General features: G+C 39.1%; 1 protein-coding gene across 1 annotated transcript; it reads right to left on the reverse strand.

Moving 5' to 3' along the window:
• Window positions 1-629: 629 nt before the first annotated feature.
• Window positions 630-17,326, reverse strand: LOC137949512 (26S proteasome regulatory subunit 8 homolog A-like). Its single transcript, XM_068795574.1, has 9 exons — window positions 17,020-17,326; window positions 16,056-16,153; window positions 3,330-3,554; window positions 3,135-3,197; window positions 2,472-2,635; window positions 2,129-2,285; window positions 1,902-2,000; window positions 1,543-1,653; window positions 630-1,211 (listed from the first exon to the last, which is right to left on the reverse strand). The coding sequence occupies exons 1-9, from the start codon at window positions 17,210-17,212 to the stop codon at window positions 1,071-1,073; spliced, it is 1,251 nt and encodes a 416-aa protein (XP_068651675.1). The 5' UTR covers window positions 17,213-17,326; the 3' UTR covers window positions 630-1,070.
• Between the last annotated feature and the right edge of the window lie 756 nt (window positions 17,327-18,082).

An 18,082-nucleotide genomic window follows, 5' to 3' on the forward strand; every position in this document is an offset into this window, starting at 1 on the left:
AAATAGCCGTTGATCATGATCGGATAATTGAGATAGTGTTCCGCATGTTTCGCACCAAATAACTTTTAGTGTTAGATCATCCCTCAGTTGAATATGGCAAACATAGGTGACTCGAGACCACAATTGAGACTTGAGAGTAGGGTAGCCCAAACCATTATCTGCAAAAAAATAGCTTTTGGAATGTTGGGGTTTTGTTTATTTAAGCAGATTTGGGCTTAGTTTTTTAACAAAAATTGCTCGTACTCTTATTTATAAGTGTGTGTGCCCTTTGATTTGATGAGATAGATTCATCTCTTGATTTCAAGTTAGGCTAAGTATATATTTGTTCATTGGATTTAAAAATCAATCAATGACGTTGAGCTTTTCTAGGTTGAGTATATATTTTGATCTTCTTATTATAATATCAGCATATCAAATATGCAACTTTTGTGTTATACTATAAAGCAAGCAATTCCTGTATTATAAATCTAATTAATGAGCCAGTATGAGATAATTAGCTGTTATTCCTAAATGACATTTATAACAAAAGAAGGACACATCCTACTCATATAACACAGTAAAAGAGGACCCATCCTACTCATATAACACAGTAAAACAGAACCCATCCTACACATATAACACAAAAGAAGAAGAAAAAAATCCATCTCTATACACAACCACTTGAAAGGTAAGGCAAAACAGTCATGCTATAGCTTCTCCCACATAGGGGTCTGTACAGGTAGAAAAAACCGTTCCTTGTTTTAACGTTCCCTGCATTAACGCATTAGGCTTGGGAGAGTAAAATACCTTGTTTGACATCAAACAGAGGAGCTTCAACAGCATTAATATCTTCAACAATTTGAGTACACAAGGTGCCGTTTACATTCTCTACTTTTACAGGAAAGTGGAGAAATATAAAGTTAAAACTCAAGCTATTTTAGCGCTTAAAATCAACAGCAATTCACTGTGTAGGGTCGAGCCAGATGCAACTGAGTATGCTAAATATACTTAAGAAGTATATCACAGTATTGTAGGAAATAATAGAAGTATTATCATTGATTTGCTATGATCTACAAACAAAACAAAAGAGCCTACTTCCAGAGCTTTCTTAGAGACATGTTCTTCTCGGTCTCCTTTTTCATAACCTTGGCGACAGCCATCTCAAAATCCTCCTGTGTCACATGGACTCTTCTTTCCCTCAGTGCAAACATCCCCGCTTCCGTACATACCGCCTACGCAAAGAAAGAAGAGTTGCAGAAATTCGGCAAAAAAAGTTCCAAATTCTTTCTTTTTTATCAGTTTTCTTACTGGCAGAGCAATATTAAATTCTGACAAATTATACAAATCAATGTGTTCGCACTACTGGCTTACTACTACAAGCTAATCAAGCAAGAATCCACAAAAATATCTATAGACACTGCAGGAAGACTGAAACAATCTCAATAGAACGGTTTACTACCCTGCCAAATTTGTGCCCACACCTCATGTAAAATGGCCAGAGATGAACACACTAAAACATGTACTTTATGAATACTTGTTAGTTTGGGAATGAATGAGACGGACCTTAAGCTCTGCGCCTGAGGCACCATTCATCTTTTCAGCTATTTTCTTCAAATCAATTCCACGCATCAGGTTCATTTTTCTTGAGTGTATCTTCAAGATGTCCAATCGAGACTATATAACACAACAAGAGTGTGTTACAATATCACATCACCAAACAATTAATTAGCAAAAAGACTACCTAGAAAAGCAGATATGAATCACCATGTGCCAACTTTACTGGAGAAAACATTTGGTCAATGATGCAGTAGAAATTAGAAGGCTCTTGCTCAGGTTAAGAACCTTAAAGCAATAGAATACCAGAACAGAAACTCTAAGAAGAAACAAAGATATCATGACAATCCTGAAGATTGCAACTTCACCTCTTCATTGGGATTAGGAAACTCAATTTTTCGGTCAATTCGGCCAGGCCTGAGAAGTGCTTGATCCAAAATATCGATACGATTTGTAGCCATCAACACCTATAAAAAACACATTTTTTTTTTTTTGACAAGTTATAAAAAACACATATTAGCATTAAGAATAAAAACAAAGTCTAACAGCTGAACTAAAAGAGTTTCACCTAAACTAAAAGAAGACCTAACCATACTTTGATCTTATTTGATGCTTCAAAACCATCTAGCTGATTAAGAAGCTCAAGCATGGTCCGCTGCACCTCACTGTCACCATTACCAGTTCCAGATTCCATTCGTGCAGATCCAATACTATCAATTTCATCCATGAAAATGATGGAAGGAGCATGTTCTCTGTCGCAGACAAAAGACAAAACTATTATATTCATAAAATAGAAAGTTACAAGCACATACTCAGATGGACATCAAATAGATGGAGCCACTTGCTTTCTGCAAACTGGTATGTCTCTTGCTTGATGTTTTAAATGCAAAGGAAGTTAAGATTGTGGAGAAATCATCCTCTGGATAAATAAAACAAACCTTGCCATAACAAATAGTTCACGAACCATTCTAGAACCCTCACCAATGTATTTTTGAACCAATTCAGAACCCGAAACCCGGATAAATGTGCAGTCTGTATGATGAGCCACAGCTCTTGCTAGTAAAGTTTTTCCTGTTCCAGGTGGTCCATAAAGCAAAACTCCCTGTGTACCAAGTCATCATAAACATAAAGAAATTCATACAAATACTCAAGCAAGTAGATCTATCAGAAAGAATCCAGAAAAAAAAAAAAAAAAAAAAAATCCCTCAGGAACTAAGTTAAAAGTGGACACGGGAAAAGTGTTAGAATATTGATATAGGGGTACTTTGATCATTACATTATAATATGGATCTCACATGTTTACAGCAAGCTAGACTACGTATCATGACTTCATGTTTCAAGTTTCATTCTATTCTGACATGTATTCCAGGAGTTATGAGTATTACTGTAATAAGAGCAGAACAGTCCTTTTATGCTAAACTCACTTAAAAAAATGGGATAAGAGGGTTCAACTTTTTCAGCCCTTACTCAATGCAGCTCTTCAAGGCTGTCTCTCCCTCTTTCTTTGTCTCCCTATTTTCCCCTTTTTCTTCCTCTTTAATCCTCTCTATCTTTCAATTCTACAAAAAAAAAAAAGCCATTTAAATAAGAGTAGAAAGTACCTTCGGCTGTGCAATCCCAAGACTCTCAAACAATTCAGGATGCTTGATTGGGAGTTCAATGACCTGAAAAAAAATGAATGCATGAAGGTCATATTTATATGTTAACTTCTTTGAGTAAAAAAGAGAACCTTGTAAAGTCCAGTTTGATCATAGTGTAGAGATAGTATAAAGTCTTACAAAGAATCAGAGACTAACCTCTTTTATTTCTTTAATTTGTTGATCAAGTCCACCAATCATATCATATGTAGAATCAGGAACCTTTTCCACTTTCATAAGATTGACTAATGGATCAACTTTGCTTGGTAAAATCAAGTGAAGTACATAGCTATCATTTCGAAGAGCAACTCTAGTGGATGGAGTAATCTTTGTGATATCAATGTTCTTGTCAACATCAACAACATACTTCCCTTCAGGGTGAACCTGAAAAGCAGATGCAACAAGAAAATGGATCATAGAGAACAATATAAGTTTGTAATTTACATATCAACATCTAAAACCAATAAAATATAATCCATGCATCCATGTGGAATGCATGACAGGATTCAAACCCAATGACAATCCATAAAACAACGTAACCAAAACAACTTAAACACATAGGAAATATACTCATGGAGATGGTAGGTTAAAAAAAAAAAGACATGCTTCTGGGAGGTCTGAAAGTAACAAGTATGCGTACCCATAGAGAATTTCGGTTAAGTTTGGATACATACCATTTCCCAGTTGTTGATTTATTTTTTATTTTCAATTAACAACTGCATTCTCTGAAAGAGAAAGATAGATACAGAGAGAAAAAAATAGAGAGAAGGGTCTAAAATAACATCTTTCAGCATCTAATCCGTCTCTCAATGAAGAAGAACAATTACTAACACAATCTCTTCTCTAAGCAAGCTAACTGATCCACTGTCTGCAAAGTTGATCTAGAATTGGTTTGATCCACAATGGTAACTAGGTGCATATACATACAAAAAAGTATAAAGGATTTATGCAAGTCATTATGTCTTCAAGAACAATATGATGCTGCTAACATAAAATTGGCAGAAAAAATGGGTCAAACATATGCCTCCATCATCAGCTACATACCTGTCACTAAGTTACTTGTAGAAGTATAAGACCTCTGCATACTTAGACCCATCAATTCCCAACAGAAGTAAAAGAGGGACAACAAAGAAAGCACAGACCATGTCAAGGCATTTCATAACACTAATGGCCCAGTAATATATACATCTATTGTTTTCAAAGGACCATTTGCTCCTCCAGAAATGGTGTTCCAGAGAAACCAGAAAAATCAAATACATAGCTCTAAAAAGATGTTGGTACAAATATGTGTTTTTAGTGCCAAAACATGACCTCACTAACACCACTTGTGGCTTGGTTGTTGATATCAGCTGAAACATTGTTAGCCATTTCTTTGTTTTCGAGTCTATGTAATCATCTGAGTGTGAAGCTTGTGAATTAGCTTGCATCACAAGCCTGTTTTCCCTTCTAAAACAAATAAAAGGATCACATCTCCATTTCTGATAGTGCTTTCAAATGCATGGGCATTCTGTCAATTGCCAAGTAATGTGGGCTTCACAAGGTTCCTTCATGGCCTCGAACCTGAATTTGAAGGCATACAAGTTCAGATCCTTGCAAGCAAGGCAAAATCAATTTTTGAAGATGCACTCTCACAAGTGATAAGAGCTAAGCCAGCTATTGCTTCAACAATTCTTAAAGGTGATCCTCTGCCTTAATTTCCTCTTCTACGCCTGAAGCTTTTTCAAAAAAATCAAACTTTAAAGGACAAGGCAAAGGTAGAGAGAGTGAGGGCTTTAAACCATGCACTCATTGTGGCCAAACCAATCATCTTTCAGATAAATGCTGGATTACGTATGGCAAACCCCCAATAGTAAATATTGTAGAACAAGGTTCACAGATTGGGTTTGGTATTTCTCGGCCTGAATATATGGTAGTCACTAAAGACGACCTCCAACACATGTTGCAGCAGTTTATGTCAGCCTTTACACCCACTTCTAGTGGCCAGCCAGCCATAGCCAGTCTCAGGTCATCCACCACTCACTCAGGTAATTCAGCCTGTTTCATCCAGCCTCATCTTGGGTAATTGACTCCGGTACAACTCATATGTCTAGTACTTCTCAATTTTTTTCTTCTTTATCTTCTTGTCCTTCTTTTCAGAATGTTAGGCGAGTAGATTCATAAAAAACTAGAGTTGGAGGAGAAGGACAAGTTTGAGCACCTTCCTCCGTGCCTCTTAAGTCTGTTGTAAAGACAGCCCAGATAATGTGTTTGCAACGCTTTTCACTATGAAATAAAAACTGAATTTTAATACAAGGTTATGTATTTTATTTATATAATGATTTGGAGTAGTACAGAAAGATAGTTATGATTTCTGTGCAGTGAATGGTGTTTTACTTCATAGTTAATCTATTTAAACACCACAACAGAATGGGTGCAGCTAAAAACAAAAATCATAATCTCCATTATGCAACTTGCCCATCAATGTTGAATTGGAAAGTTTAAAACAGTCGGTTGTATATTAATCTCTTATTAACAAATACCAACGACAACATTTCAAAGAAAAAAACAAGCATGATATCATCTGTGTTAGGAATTAGATGCCCTAATTCCAAACTAACGAGAGCAATAATAATAAACGCAGAAGAAGGAAAAAGCAAACACAGAAAAACACAACAAGATTTATACACGTTCGCCTCAAGGTGAGACTACGTCCTGTCTTCCACCATTGCAGTAATCCACTACGAAGATGAAATAGTTTACAAAAAAGATCGCACACACTTACAGGTGTTGTTTTTCTCTAACCTCTCTCGGTCGCAACCAATGCTCCTCGAATGATGATAAAACCCTAATAGCAACACCCCAAATATATAGAGAAAACTAGGGCAACCGTAATACAAGAGTAAAATTCCCAAACTTCCTTTAATGAAATAGCAATTAAGATATCGTGGACTAGGCGGGGACTCCACCCCCAGGAAGGGGGCATCCCACGCCCCTTCCAACCCCCACGACGACCTTACCGCGAAGGTCAATCCGCGTACCAACTCAACGTGGGCCGTTGATTAGGCTCCACAACTTAACAATTTGTTCCTAATGGAGAAGTTCTTTATTTTCTATGTTCCAATTTGCATTGGTAGAGAGAGCGTGAAGAGCGACTTCGGTGCCTAAGCATGGGTCCCCTCAAACATCCCCCTCACATATAGGGGAACAAGAGAAAGAAGCACGCCGACCTCCCCAACCTGGAATCATCGACGATGGGGAGGCTCACACTGGCCAGCAAACAGCGGAAAAACGGTGGCGACGGTGGAAGATGGATCCTGGAGCACGGCGAAAGGAAGATCTTCGGCAAGGAAAGGAAATCTTAAAGCCTGGAAATCATCGTGGGCTTGCGGTGAGTCAGAAATCTCTCTGGAACTTAAGCAAGGGCAAAGGGAAAAGGTAATATGAATCACGATTAGAAATGGACGAAGAAGCTCTTTCATTTCGATCCCTCTGGCTTCAATTTTGGATTTTGCGCGAAGTTTCGAGGATGGGGATACGAGGAGAGCACCGAGACTACGTGAAATCCGGATCGAAGAGGTCTCTTTCTCCCTTTATGTGTTTCGGAAAAAGGGGATTAGAGAGCTCAAGATAATCTAGGGAAGGGGGACTACCATCATGGCGCGCGTCCACCTACCAGAAATTTTTGGGTCCTCTCACTACTAGAAAGAATTGTGAAGCTCGATCATAGCCATAGGTGAGAAGTTTGTCGAGGTCCCTCCGACGAGAAACTTAAAAAGTAAGATCCCCCCCAGAAATGACCTCTATCACTTCCCTCCCCTTCAAACTCCCAACCAGGTAAACCTAAACCCCTAATACACAAACTCCAAACATCACCTTCCTCCCACCCCCCCCAGAAAATCCCTTACCTCACGGCCCAAAACCTGTCTATAAACTTACCCTCAAACACCTTCGTAACCGGAAAGATGAAGCTCAATAATGGCGTAATCGTGGCGGCAATATATGAGTGCTGGAATAGCACAAGTCTCAAGCAATGGTTCCGCAACTCCTTCCAGCTTGAGCCCAAAATAGCTTGGATGGAGCCCCGGAAATGGCTGGTTATTTTCAAATCGAGGGAGGAGGTAGAAGATATTCTAGATAAGGGGAATCGGCTGAAGGAAGATGGCATTTTGGTGTCAGCATGGGAAGAGACCCCGATGTGCCAACCTCTCGGACAATGGGTCTCGGTCCGAGGCCTCCCAATCAAACTATGGACAGATGAAGTGCTAAATCAAATTTTCAGCTCATTCGGAAACCTGATACAGTGGTCAAATACCACGTCGAAGAAATCAAAGCTTGATGTTGCAACGGCTTTCGTAGACCCAAACTCACGCTGGATTGAACCTTGTTTCTTGAAACTTATTTTCGGTGAGAAGTTTGTATGGATCGAGGTTTCTTTTGGGGAAACCAATATTTTGAGGTCGCCGAAGTGTCACTGGACGTGAAGGAGACGCACGACTCCTGAGTTCCCAACCTGCTTGACGCCCCTATGAGTCAACTCAGTGGGAACTCAACAAGACTCCTTCTGTTCAGGTGAGTCCACATCACTCCCGAGTTCTGATTCAAACTCAAACTCGGGTTTGATTTCTTTGGGTAGCTCTTCGAGATCTGGTGTGGTCCCAACTCACGATGCCCCTCTAACAGAAGGGTTTAAATCAATCCCAGATTCCCAAAATTAAAAAGTGAGATATGTGTCAGATTCACCATCCACTCTATATGTCCCGATATCCAAAGCCCCTCGGGCTCCAACCCAAACATTTCAAAATTCAAATTTAAAGTGTCAGGTGAGATCCCCGAGATGTGTCCCCTCAAATTTAGCTTTGGTTAACGAGTCCACTTTATCTGATCCAAATTTAAAACCGGGCTCCCAAAAAGAAAATGCGTCAGACTACACACTCCCTTTCCCGAACCCCAAGATGGAGTCTTCTCATATTTCGGCTCCAAGTTGTCAAATTTCATCAGGTCTCTCGTCGCCTCTGCCAGAAAGGTCTACCTCATCAATCTTCACAAACCCTGAAAATACACTTTCCCCCGTGTCCACTTCGTTTTTTTCAACTTTCCCGAGTCCACCCACGAGCCTTCTTCCCAACCGTCTCTTCATGGAACCCGGATATCCTGACCATCCAGACCTAGAAAACACACCTCCTTTACACCCAGTATCTCCCCTTGTCCTGACTACATATCAAAGAAAAAGAAGGCGCATGGAAAATGATGTTCCTCAGGGTGAATCTCTTCGTCTCCCTGAGAGAAATACTTTGCTCAACATCCTTCTATTCCTAATGACAGATCAACTCGTCTTGTGGAGGAACTCCAAGTGGAACGTCATAGATATGACGACGAGACATGGAATCAAATGATGCATTTGGCATGCCTTATGGGCATTGTCTATAAAGGTCAGTTGCCTGGTGATAGTACTGTGTCAGGAGTCAAAATTCGAGGTATCAAATGATTTTGATATCTTGGAATGTCAGAGGGATTGGTGTTGTCTAGAAGCGTAGCATGATATCCAGCTTCCTTTCCCAGTTCAAGCCATCTATGATTATCTTCCAAGAAACAAAATGTCAAAAGATGACAGATGACATTGCCAAGGAGCTCTGGTCATGCCCCTCAATTAAGTGGGTGGCGGTAAATGCTATTGGTCACTCCGGAGGGATCTTTATAGCTTGAGACACGACGAAATTTGATTCTCTTAATGTCATTGAGGGTTGTTTCTCTTTGGGTATCCAAATTAGAGATCTCTCCTCCGACAGAATTTGGTGCATGGGCGGCGTGTATGGTCCGACCAAGTATAGGGAGCAAAGCCTATTCTGGGATGAGCTCAGTTCACTTCAGCAGAATTGGACTCTCCCATGGATATTTGCGGGGGATTTCAAAGCAATCAGATACTGTCATGAGAAGAAACCTTCGTCAACCCGAATTTCTGCCTCAATGCGAGGCTTCTCGGACTTCATTGGCAAATGTGGTTTGGATGAGATTCCTCTCTCTGAAAAGAACTACACTTGGACAAACGGCCAGCAGCAACCTATCCTATCAAAATTGGACCGTTTCTTGGCATGTCATGATTGGATGCAGCTGTTTGGGAATGTTACTGGACGAGTTCTCAATAAGGTAGGGTTTGATCATTGGTGGCCTATCATGTTGACCACAGTTTTTGAAAAATGGGGGCCCTCTCCTTTCCATTTCAAAAACTCATGGTTGATGGAGGATAATTTTGAAGCTCTTATCAATGGTTGGTGGGTTGAAGGTTCTAGCTTTGGTAGAAGGGAGTGAGCCTTCCCTCTAAGGCTGAGATTCATAAAAGGAAAAATAAAGGAGTGGGCTACTAGTCGACATGCCTCTTTGGGGTACCAAGAAGGCCTCCCTTCTCTCTCAGATCGCGGCCCTGGACCTGGTGGAGGAACAAAAGTACCTAACTTCTGATGAGTTTTCTTCCAGAATTTCTCTAAATTCTAAGTTTAATACCATTTTGCACCAAGAGAAGATCCGTTGGAAGCAAAGAGCCAGATTCAAATGGCTGAAAGAGGGGGATGCAAACACTAAATTTTTCCACACCATTGCCTCGACAAAGAGGAGATCCAACTGAATTACCTCATTATGCATTAATAATGTGGTAACGTTGTGTCGGACTTCGATTACTAACGAATTGATTAAGTTTTTTACAGATTTATATTCGGAGGAGTGCCCCAATCGGCCGAAGTTTCAACACATGAACTTCTCTCGACTCTCTCCAATAGCCGCTTCACTGATTGAGTCCCCTTTCTCTTATGAAGAAATTGAGCGGGCAATTTTGGGCATGGAAAGCGATAGGGCCCTTGGCCTTGATGGCTTCAATGGAGATTTTCTAAAAAGATTTTGGTCTCGACTCAAAGAAGATATTATTGCAATGATTCATGGTTTCTTTAGAAATGGCATCACCTTCCATAGCATCGGTGCCTCTTTTATCACTTTGGTTCCGAAAAAAGCTAGTGTTGAGAAACCAGAGGATTTTCGCCCAATCAATCTTATTACGAGTGCATATATAATTATTGCAAGAATCCTAGCTCATCGTTTAAAAGTACTGCTTCCTATCGTCATCCACAGAGGGCAAGGAGCTTTCCTTAAGGGGAGAGAAATTTTAGACTCAACAATGGCAGCCCACTAGCTCATGGATCACTTTCGGCATAATCAGGACCCGAGAATCGCCCTTAAGTTTGATCTGGAAAAAGCTTTTGACAGAGTAAATTGGATCCTGCTTGATGAGATAATGGAAAAAAGGGCTTAGGAGAAAAATGGCGATTTTGGATCAGAAGTTGTGTGGGCTTGGCATCGTATTCCCTCATCCTCAATGGTTAGGTATGCGGCTATTTCAAAGGAACTAGGGGGATCAGACAAGGTGACCCTCTCTCTCCACTCTTATTCAATATAGTAGCAGAATTCCTCTCCACTATGTTTTATTCGGTTGTTAATCTTGGATGGCTTCCCCCTACTAGTCCCCAGCAAGCTTTTAATATCCCTATTCTACAGTATGCGGGTGATACCATATTATTTGGAATTGGAAATATTGATGGAGCCAAAAAGATCAAAGCAGTTTTGGGCCTCTTTGAATTAGCGTCTGGGCAGAAAATTAATTGGGGGAAAACCTCCCTCATAGGATTCAATGTTGGCCCTGAGCTTCTTGCAGAGATGGCAAATTTATTTGGTTGTTCAAATACTAGCCTCCCCCTCTTCAATGGGCTCCCAAAGTTTGTGGAACCCGGTGGTCGAAAAGATGGAGTACCGATTAGCAACTTGGAAGGGGCGTCTCCTAAGTAAAGCCGGTAGGCTACTCCTCCTTAAGTCGTATTGTGAGCATCCCAAATTATACTTTGTCTTTTTTTCCTTGCCCTTCTTCTGTATGTAAAGCCATGGATAAGATGAAAAGAAGGTTTCTCTGGAGGGGATCAAGTGATACATTTAAATATCATTTGGTCAGATGGGATGATGTTTGTCTGCCAAAGAGATTGGGTGGACTAGGGATTCGAAAAACAAAAGAAATGAACCAAGCTTTGCTCTTTAAATGGTTATGGAAGTTCAACACTAATTCTTCTAATCTATGGAAGGATATGGTTCGTGCCAAGCTGGGTTGGAACTCTCCTTGGTGGATGTCTAGTGGAAATCGGAGAGGACTAGCCTCAATATGGAGATCACTGTACCCACTTCTTCATAAATTTTCCTCAACCAGTAGATTCTATGTTGGAAACGGTCGATCGCTTAAATTTTGGGATGATTTGTGGACAGGGCAAGAGCCTTTGCGGAATTCCTCCTTCCTACACAAAGGGAGATGTCAATTGTCGATGCTTTTGAGGGGGGGAGGGGGGGTCTGAACCTGCACCCTCGAAGGGGCCTTTCAGACTCAAAAGCCTTGGAAGCGAGTAGTTTATTAGGCTCCTTGAATTCTGTCAGAATGAGACCTTCCGATGCGAACAAGCTTATTTGGTGGCCTGATAAAAGTGGCACATTTTCAGTTTCATCTGCATACAGTTACATTAATGGCTGGGATTCGACGCAAAGGGAGCATGATATCCACTTTGTATGGCGTCTTTGCGCACCTCCAAAGATAAAATTCTTCATGTGGAACGCTTGCTAGGGTAAGATTCTCACGACTGATGTGCTTAGTAGAAGGGGCCACGCATCTATCGACCCCCTCTGTCCTTTCTGCAGCACTGAAGCAGAAACCGCCAGTCATATTCTTTTACATTGCTCCTTCTCATGGAATGTGTGGACCTCTGTTCTATGCAAGATGGGGCTGTAATCTGTATATCAGTTGATCTGATCTCCTTCTGCAAGTCGATCGTTGGCCTCCCCATTCCTGGTCTCTGAAAAGTGATAATCTCCGCATGTACCAGTTTTGTACCATGGGGGCTCTGGAATGAACGCAACCAAAGGCGGTTCGATGATAAAAGTGAATCAAAAGTAAGAGTAGCGGACAGGGTGTCGAGGCAAATATCCTCTTGGCTTCTAACTAAGAAGGTTTTTTCATCCTTCAAAGGAACCTCTATCCGTGATAACTGGAGTATTTTGGCAAGGATGCACTTTGGGATCAAGGCTCCAACAATGCAGGAGTGGACCCCCACGGAAGCTGGATACCTAAAGTTGAATTTTGATGGCTCCTCTCAGCAATCCGGGGATCGCTGGTTTTGGGGGAGTTATTTCGGATCCATCTGGCAATTGTTTATCTTATGCCGGTCCATTAGGCATTTTTGATTCTACGTCGGTTGAGCTCTATGGCCTCCTCAATGGGCTTCGCATTTTCAGAGACAACTGCAGTGGTCTCATTCACATTAAAGGAAACTCGAAAGTGGTCATTGGATGGTGCGAGCGTGCTTCCCATCCACCGTGGCGCCATTGGGACATCTTTCGAGAGATTTTAGTTATTACCTCACTACACTATTTGGTCTCACATTCCGAGATCTGCAAATTCGGCTACAGATGTGCTAGCTAAACAGGGAGCATCCCTGCAATCTCTTGTTGTGAGGGATCTACTCCCTCTTCCTTTTTAATTTTCTCTTGTTAATATAAATACATTTTTATCAAAAAAAAAAACTAGGTTTAAGAGAGATTAGTTATTATCATTTTGTGTTTGTTCTTCATCATTGGGTTTTGTGCTATCTATTATGTAAGGGATAAGTTCTTTCTTTTCTCCATTCCAATTTGTATCAGCAACTAGGTTTAAGAGAGATTAATTATTACCATTTTGTGTCTTTTCTCCATCATGGGGTCTTGTGGTATCTACAATGTAATTATTTTTGAAAAGTGATTACATATGTTGATGATATTATATATAGTTTCATAATATGCATAGAAGAGTAAAAACATTGGGTCGGCAACAATTTTGGAACCAAATATTTGGGTCAGTTCAGATGCTTCAGCAGTATTGAGATCGAAAGAAATTGAGAAGAACCTTTTTTTTTTATTGAAATAGTGACAAGCTTTTGATTGATGATAAAAAGTGAGTATAAATTAAGAGGGGGTTTTACCCCCACACTTACAAAGGGAAAACATTCACCGGAACAAGATGTTGCCAAGAGAAACCTTTGGCTAATGAATCAGCAAATACTATGCAGATCAAAGAGAATGTCTCCAAGTGATGGAGACAATTTCATCAAACAGGGTTAGCAAGCTTTGTGAACCATGAGATTATGATTGCTGAATCACCTCCAATTACCATTGAAGTGGAAAATTATAAAAGAACCCCAGTTACAGCCTCTTAGGAGTCAAAAAACCTGCTGGTCCTGAGAATGAAAAGAGGATGAAGAACCAAGCGATCTCTGATGGTGCATATACAGCTGCTGGACATAGCCTGCCAAAGGAGCTCTCGTCAAAGTTTAGCTTCAACCAGCTCTCTGGAGGGGAAAAGCCAAGGTAGGATGCTAAGGGAGAGATGAACTTGTTTTAGTTTTAGAGAAAGTCTGCATGGACACTGCTATGAGACTTCACATGGACTTGCATGATAACTAGAGTTTTGATACATAAAAAGAAACATTATAAACAATGTAGGAAACTTGATCAACTTGAATCTGACAGGAACTGAGATTATGGAGTTGTAAGACAGATTGCGGAGAACACGAGAACAATCAGAATGCACATGGAAGTTTGAAACATTTAAAGAATGCTCCTGGAAGAGTTTAGCCAACAAGTCACAGGGACCTTTGGAGATTGTACATAACTTTGATGCAGGATAAATAGGGGGTCTAGTGGATAGGAGGCCTACACCATGGCTCTACTCACCTATTGGAGGAAATTTGGCTACAAGAAAGAGTAAAACACAATAGAAACAGCAATGTCTACAACAAAACAATGAACACAAAATAACAGCACATGCAAATTCAGAGCTCATGTGGATTAAATCATTGATCTAGGAGTTCAGTTTTTTTTGTTTTGTTCCAAGGGTTCTTTGTTTACTGCCACTTTGAAAACTGCATGTGCACCAAGGCAACTATCTATATGCATAGATACCCTATATTTCATGAGCATTTAAGACACATTAACGTGGATTTCCTTGTCATCCTAGATCGTTTAGTGAATAGGAAAATGTGCACTCCACATTTTTCAAAATAACATCAGCTAGGAGATACATTTTTCAAGCTTCAATCTCATAACTTTTTTTTTTCATTTTGTAATAAGTTGGATGTAATGATACATGTGCTTCAAAACAGTTGAGAAGGGAAAGGGAAAGATGTTTTGGTTAAACTACCAATAAATTATCACATTCTGAAGTAAGAGCATATTTGCCATTTAACTTGTGCAACTGTTAAATTAGAGAGTGGCAGGGGATCTACTACTGAACTAGTCTAACCCTACATGTATCCTTTCTTTTTCTTCTTCTTCTTCCTCTTTCTCCTACTATTCTAACATTAATTACAAAATTATCATATTTTCAAAAAAAAAAAAAAAAAAATCTGAACTATCATTCCTTTTCTCCTCCACTTTTCACCTGAATCTTTATTATATATAAAACAACTTATACAGGTTGTCGATTTCACAACTTCGTGGAAACCTTTAAGTAGGAAAATGTCAAATAATGAAACTTGATTGATGATATTTTTTTAACTTTGATGGATGAAATATTAACTCGTGGAAAATCCCTTCCACCCCACATAGTCCTATCACTACCTCTTACGTTCTTATTATTACAAGAAGTCCTAGCTACTTAGCAAGTAAAAGGTTCAACTCATGCAAATTTTTAGGAGTCATGAACCATTATTGCTTGAGAATGACCTTCAGCAATTCAGTATATAGCACTTTACCGAGCAAAGGCATAGTTTAACTTTGAATCAAATCACACTCTTGCAGAAGATGCTACTAGAACACAGAATTTGCTCATTAATAGGATGAAAAAAGCTTTAGGAAAGATTATCATATTTCTGATATTTTCTTCTACAGAGGCCGATTATACAGTTGGCCATTAGGAAGCAAATACATAGAAAAGCTCTCTAAGAACCTAAGGTTAGAGATATACAGTACATCGAACATAAATGCAAAAAATTCAATATGATAAAACTTAAAACACAGGAATTTTGGCTAATAGTTTCTATTGGTATTACGTAAAAGAACATTATACAAGAGCAGAAGAGCACCCAAATTACATAAGAAAGTTAGAGGAGAGATCATATAAGCCTGAAACTCAGAGTTCAACTGCTGAAATTACATGAAGGGAAACATTTTTTTCGAAGTAGATAATACTTCTCTTGTATTCTTATTTTGCTTCAATATAGGCTTCAATTCATCTGTCCATAAAGAGTTGGTATTCACATAAAGAAAATACGTACCACTGAGAATTGGAAGTAATCTAGAAAAACATATGAACCTGTTAAAACAAGAATCACTAATGGAAAAACAATATATATCTAAACAACCCACAAAATTACCCTTGCAGCTGATCAAAGGGGACTGTTATACACCTAAAAATCGTCTGCTTGCTCAACAAATACACAGTTTGAAATTTACCTATGTTTTCTTTGGAATGACGTATTAAAGACATAAAGGGAATTTCATCAAAATTAAGAGCAGATCTCCTCACTAAGCATAGCACACATATTATTATGATGGCAACCCATCTGCATGCAACGCATCACCACAATAAGTACCAAAGGGAAAAATACTTCCTCAAGCCAAGAAAAAAAAAACACTTCAAATGGGTAGTCTGCCAACTCCATAAACAGGATTTGTTAACCCAACTCCACATATTGCATTTGTTAAGAGGAACCTAATGTTTGTCTTTGAAGAATATTTTTGACAAACCAACCAATTTTAATGCAATAAAAGTGAAGTACATATTTGCTGTCTTTGACAATTTCATATAGCGAAAGTCAAATATTTTCTCTCATAGAAGATAAAACAATCAAAACATACCTTTACTAAGACCTTTGATTTCCCCATAACTTTCACAACCTCACCAACATATGAACCAGGCTCCTGAAGAAGCTGTAACTCCTCTCTCAGCATCCGCACTGTTTAGTAAAGATATCAAAAATTTCAGGTGAGCACAAGTGGAAAGTATAATTTTCTTTATTTTTTTAAGATTGGATACTATAAATTTAGAATCCAGAATGCGATAATTCATACAACCACAACATTCTGATAATAATTTTTAATCCTCCAAAATTCTTATACGTTGAAAACATAAATATAGGAAACTAACAAACCAGCAGAGTACCCAGAGCCATAGGTAAGTCCTAGTAGGAAAAATCAGACAGGAAGCAAATGATCAAACCTCTTAGAAGTTCTTACATTTAAACAGATTAAAGTAGCACTTAAACAGTAATAACAGTCCTAATCCTAATTTTCGACATAAACAACCTTCTTGCTTAAAACCCTCGCAGCTTAACAATGGATTAGGAAAGGTGGTGACGCTCATAGTTATTAGCTCATAACTGAACCATGCTATAGACACGTCAAAATTATAAACTGTTACTGAATAAAGAACAAGCAAGAGAAAATTCAGAACAGGAAGCAACATTAAGTCGAGAGTCACAATAATACGACAAAAAAATCTGTTAAAAAAAACAATACGACATCAAAAAATCAGAAGACAGACAAAAACAAAAACAAAAGTACAATGATAATTAAGATACCAATACCAAACTAGGGCTCCAATACGAGTTCCCTCCTAGAAAATTGAGCGACCTAAGAAAAAGCGGCTATAACCGCGCGCGTGTTCGATTTTATTCTTTTTCACCTCTGATGCGGTATCACTTTGTCTCGTCTTCTTCCCAATTCCCACTACCAAACCCTAGAAACATGAATACCGGAGAAAAACACGAAAGATTGTGACCCGCCTCTAGAGTTGAAAGAAGTTTTCAGCTTCATGACGAACCTCTGGAATTGAGATCGTTCCGTTGCGCCTCCAGACGGTTGAGATTGTGAGTTTTCTGGCGGACCTGGAGCTGGAGATCATGAATGTGTTGGAGATAGTATTGTCTAAGGCCCTCACCCTGTTTTCCTGGTTTTGCGGAACACATCTCTTCTGCCACTACTGGTGCCTGCTTCGTCTCGATCGCCGTCGCCATTGTCTTCAGTTTCGGCTGATTTCTTCTCTCGGGACGAAGGCTCTGGCACTCCACCGACTCGGTATTGCTCTTTTAAATCAATTTTGCACCTTGGGCTTGAAGACAGCAGGCAGGGTGACCCCCAAGTTATACGGATCCGTATACCATGTAAGGAAAAAATAAATTTTGTAATTACCAGAGCTTCAATTTTCATGACCATTATAATGATTCGTGAAGTGAGAAATTTTCACGGCTTCAACATTGGGCAGAACTGAACATTTGGATAGGCAAATGAGTTAGTCAACTACAAAAATGCATGTACAACGGTTACCATACTTATCCCATAAATTTTTAGTAAAATAAAATTTCAATTACAAAATTATCATGAAAATTTGTCTTGTACTAAAAGTAGTATAACATTAATTGTAAAATATTTATTAAAAAATTTCATATGGTTTTTCCAGCTGGAAAATTATATGATATTCCTGGTAAGAATTTCCAGCTAGAAATATGTTTCCAAAAAAACCTTGAGACACTAATGGTTCCTAGAAAAATATTTTTACTAGAAATATTTGTCCAACATTTCATAAAAAAAAGGCACTAACAGGGCCAAAGTGAATAACCCTATTTATGAATGGAAAAAATGAGAGTGAAAGTCATTCTTGTGGGTGTGTTTGCACCGATATAAAACCGTAGGAAAAGTTTAAATACAGTTAACAATTAAGTGGACTCAAAAGTATAGACCCATTCCTAGGATTTTCAATAATAACTCCAAGGAAAATCTTATAAAGATTTAGGGCAATTTCTTAGTAGGATGAGCCTTCCCCCATCCCTCACATTCTTAATTAGAAATCAAATAAAAAGTGGGGACCTTTTCCCATTGGGACACCA

The sequence above is a fragment of the Aristolochia californica genome, unplaced genomic scaffold (genome assembly GCF_029961685.1).
Source record: "Aristolochia californica isolate CCGP_79_NKW_82.1479 unplaced genomic scaffold, dmAriCali1.0.hap1 SCAF_14, whole genome shotgun sequence".
Lineage (NCBI taxonomy): Eukaryota > Viridiplantae > Streptophyta > Magnoliopsida > Piperales > Aristolochiaceae > Aristolochia > Aristolochia californica.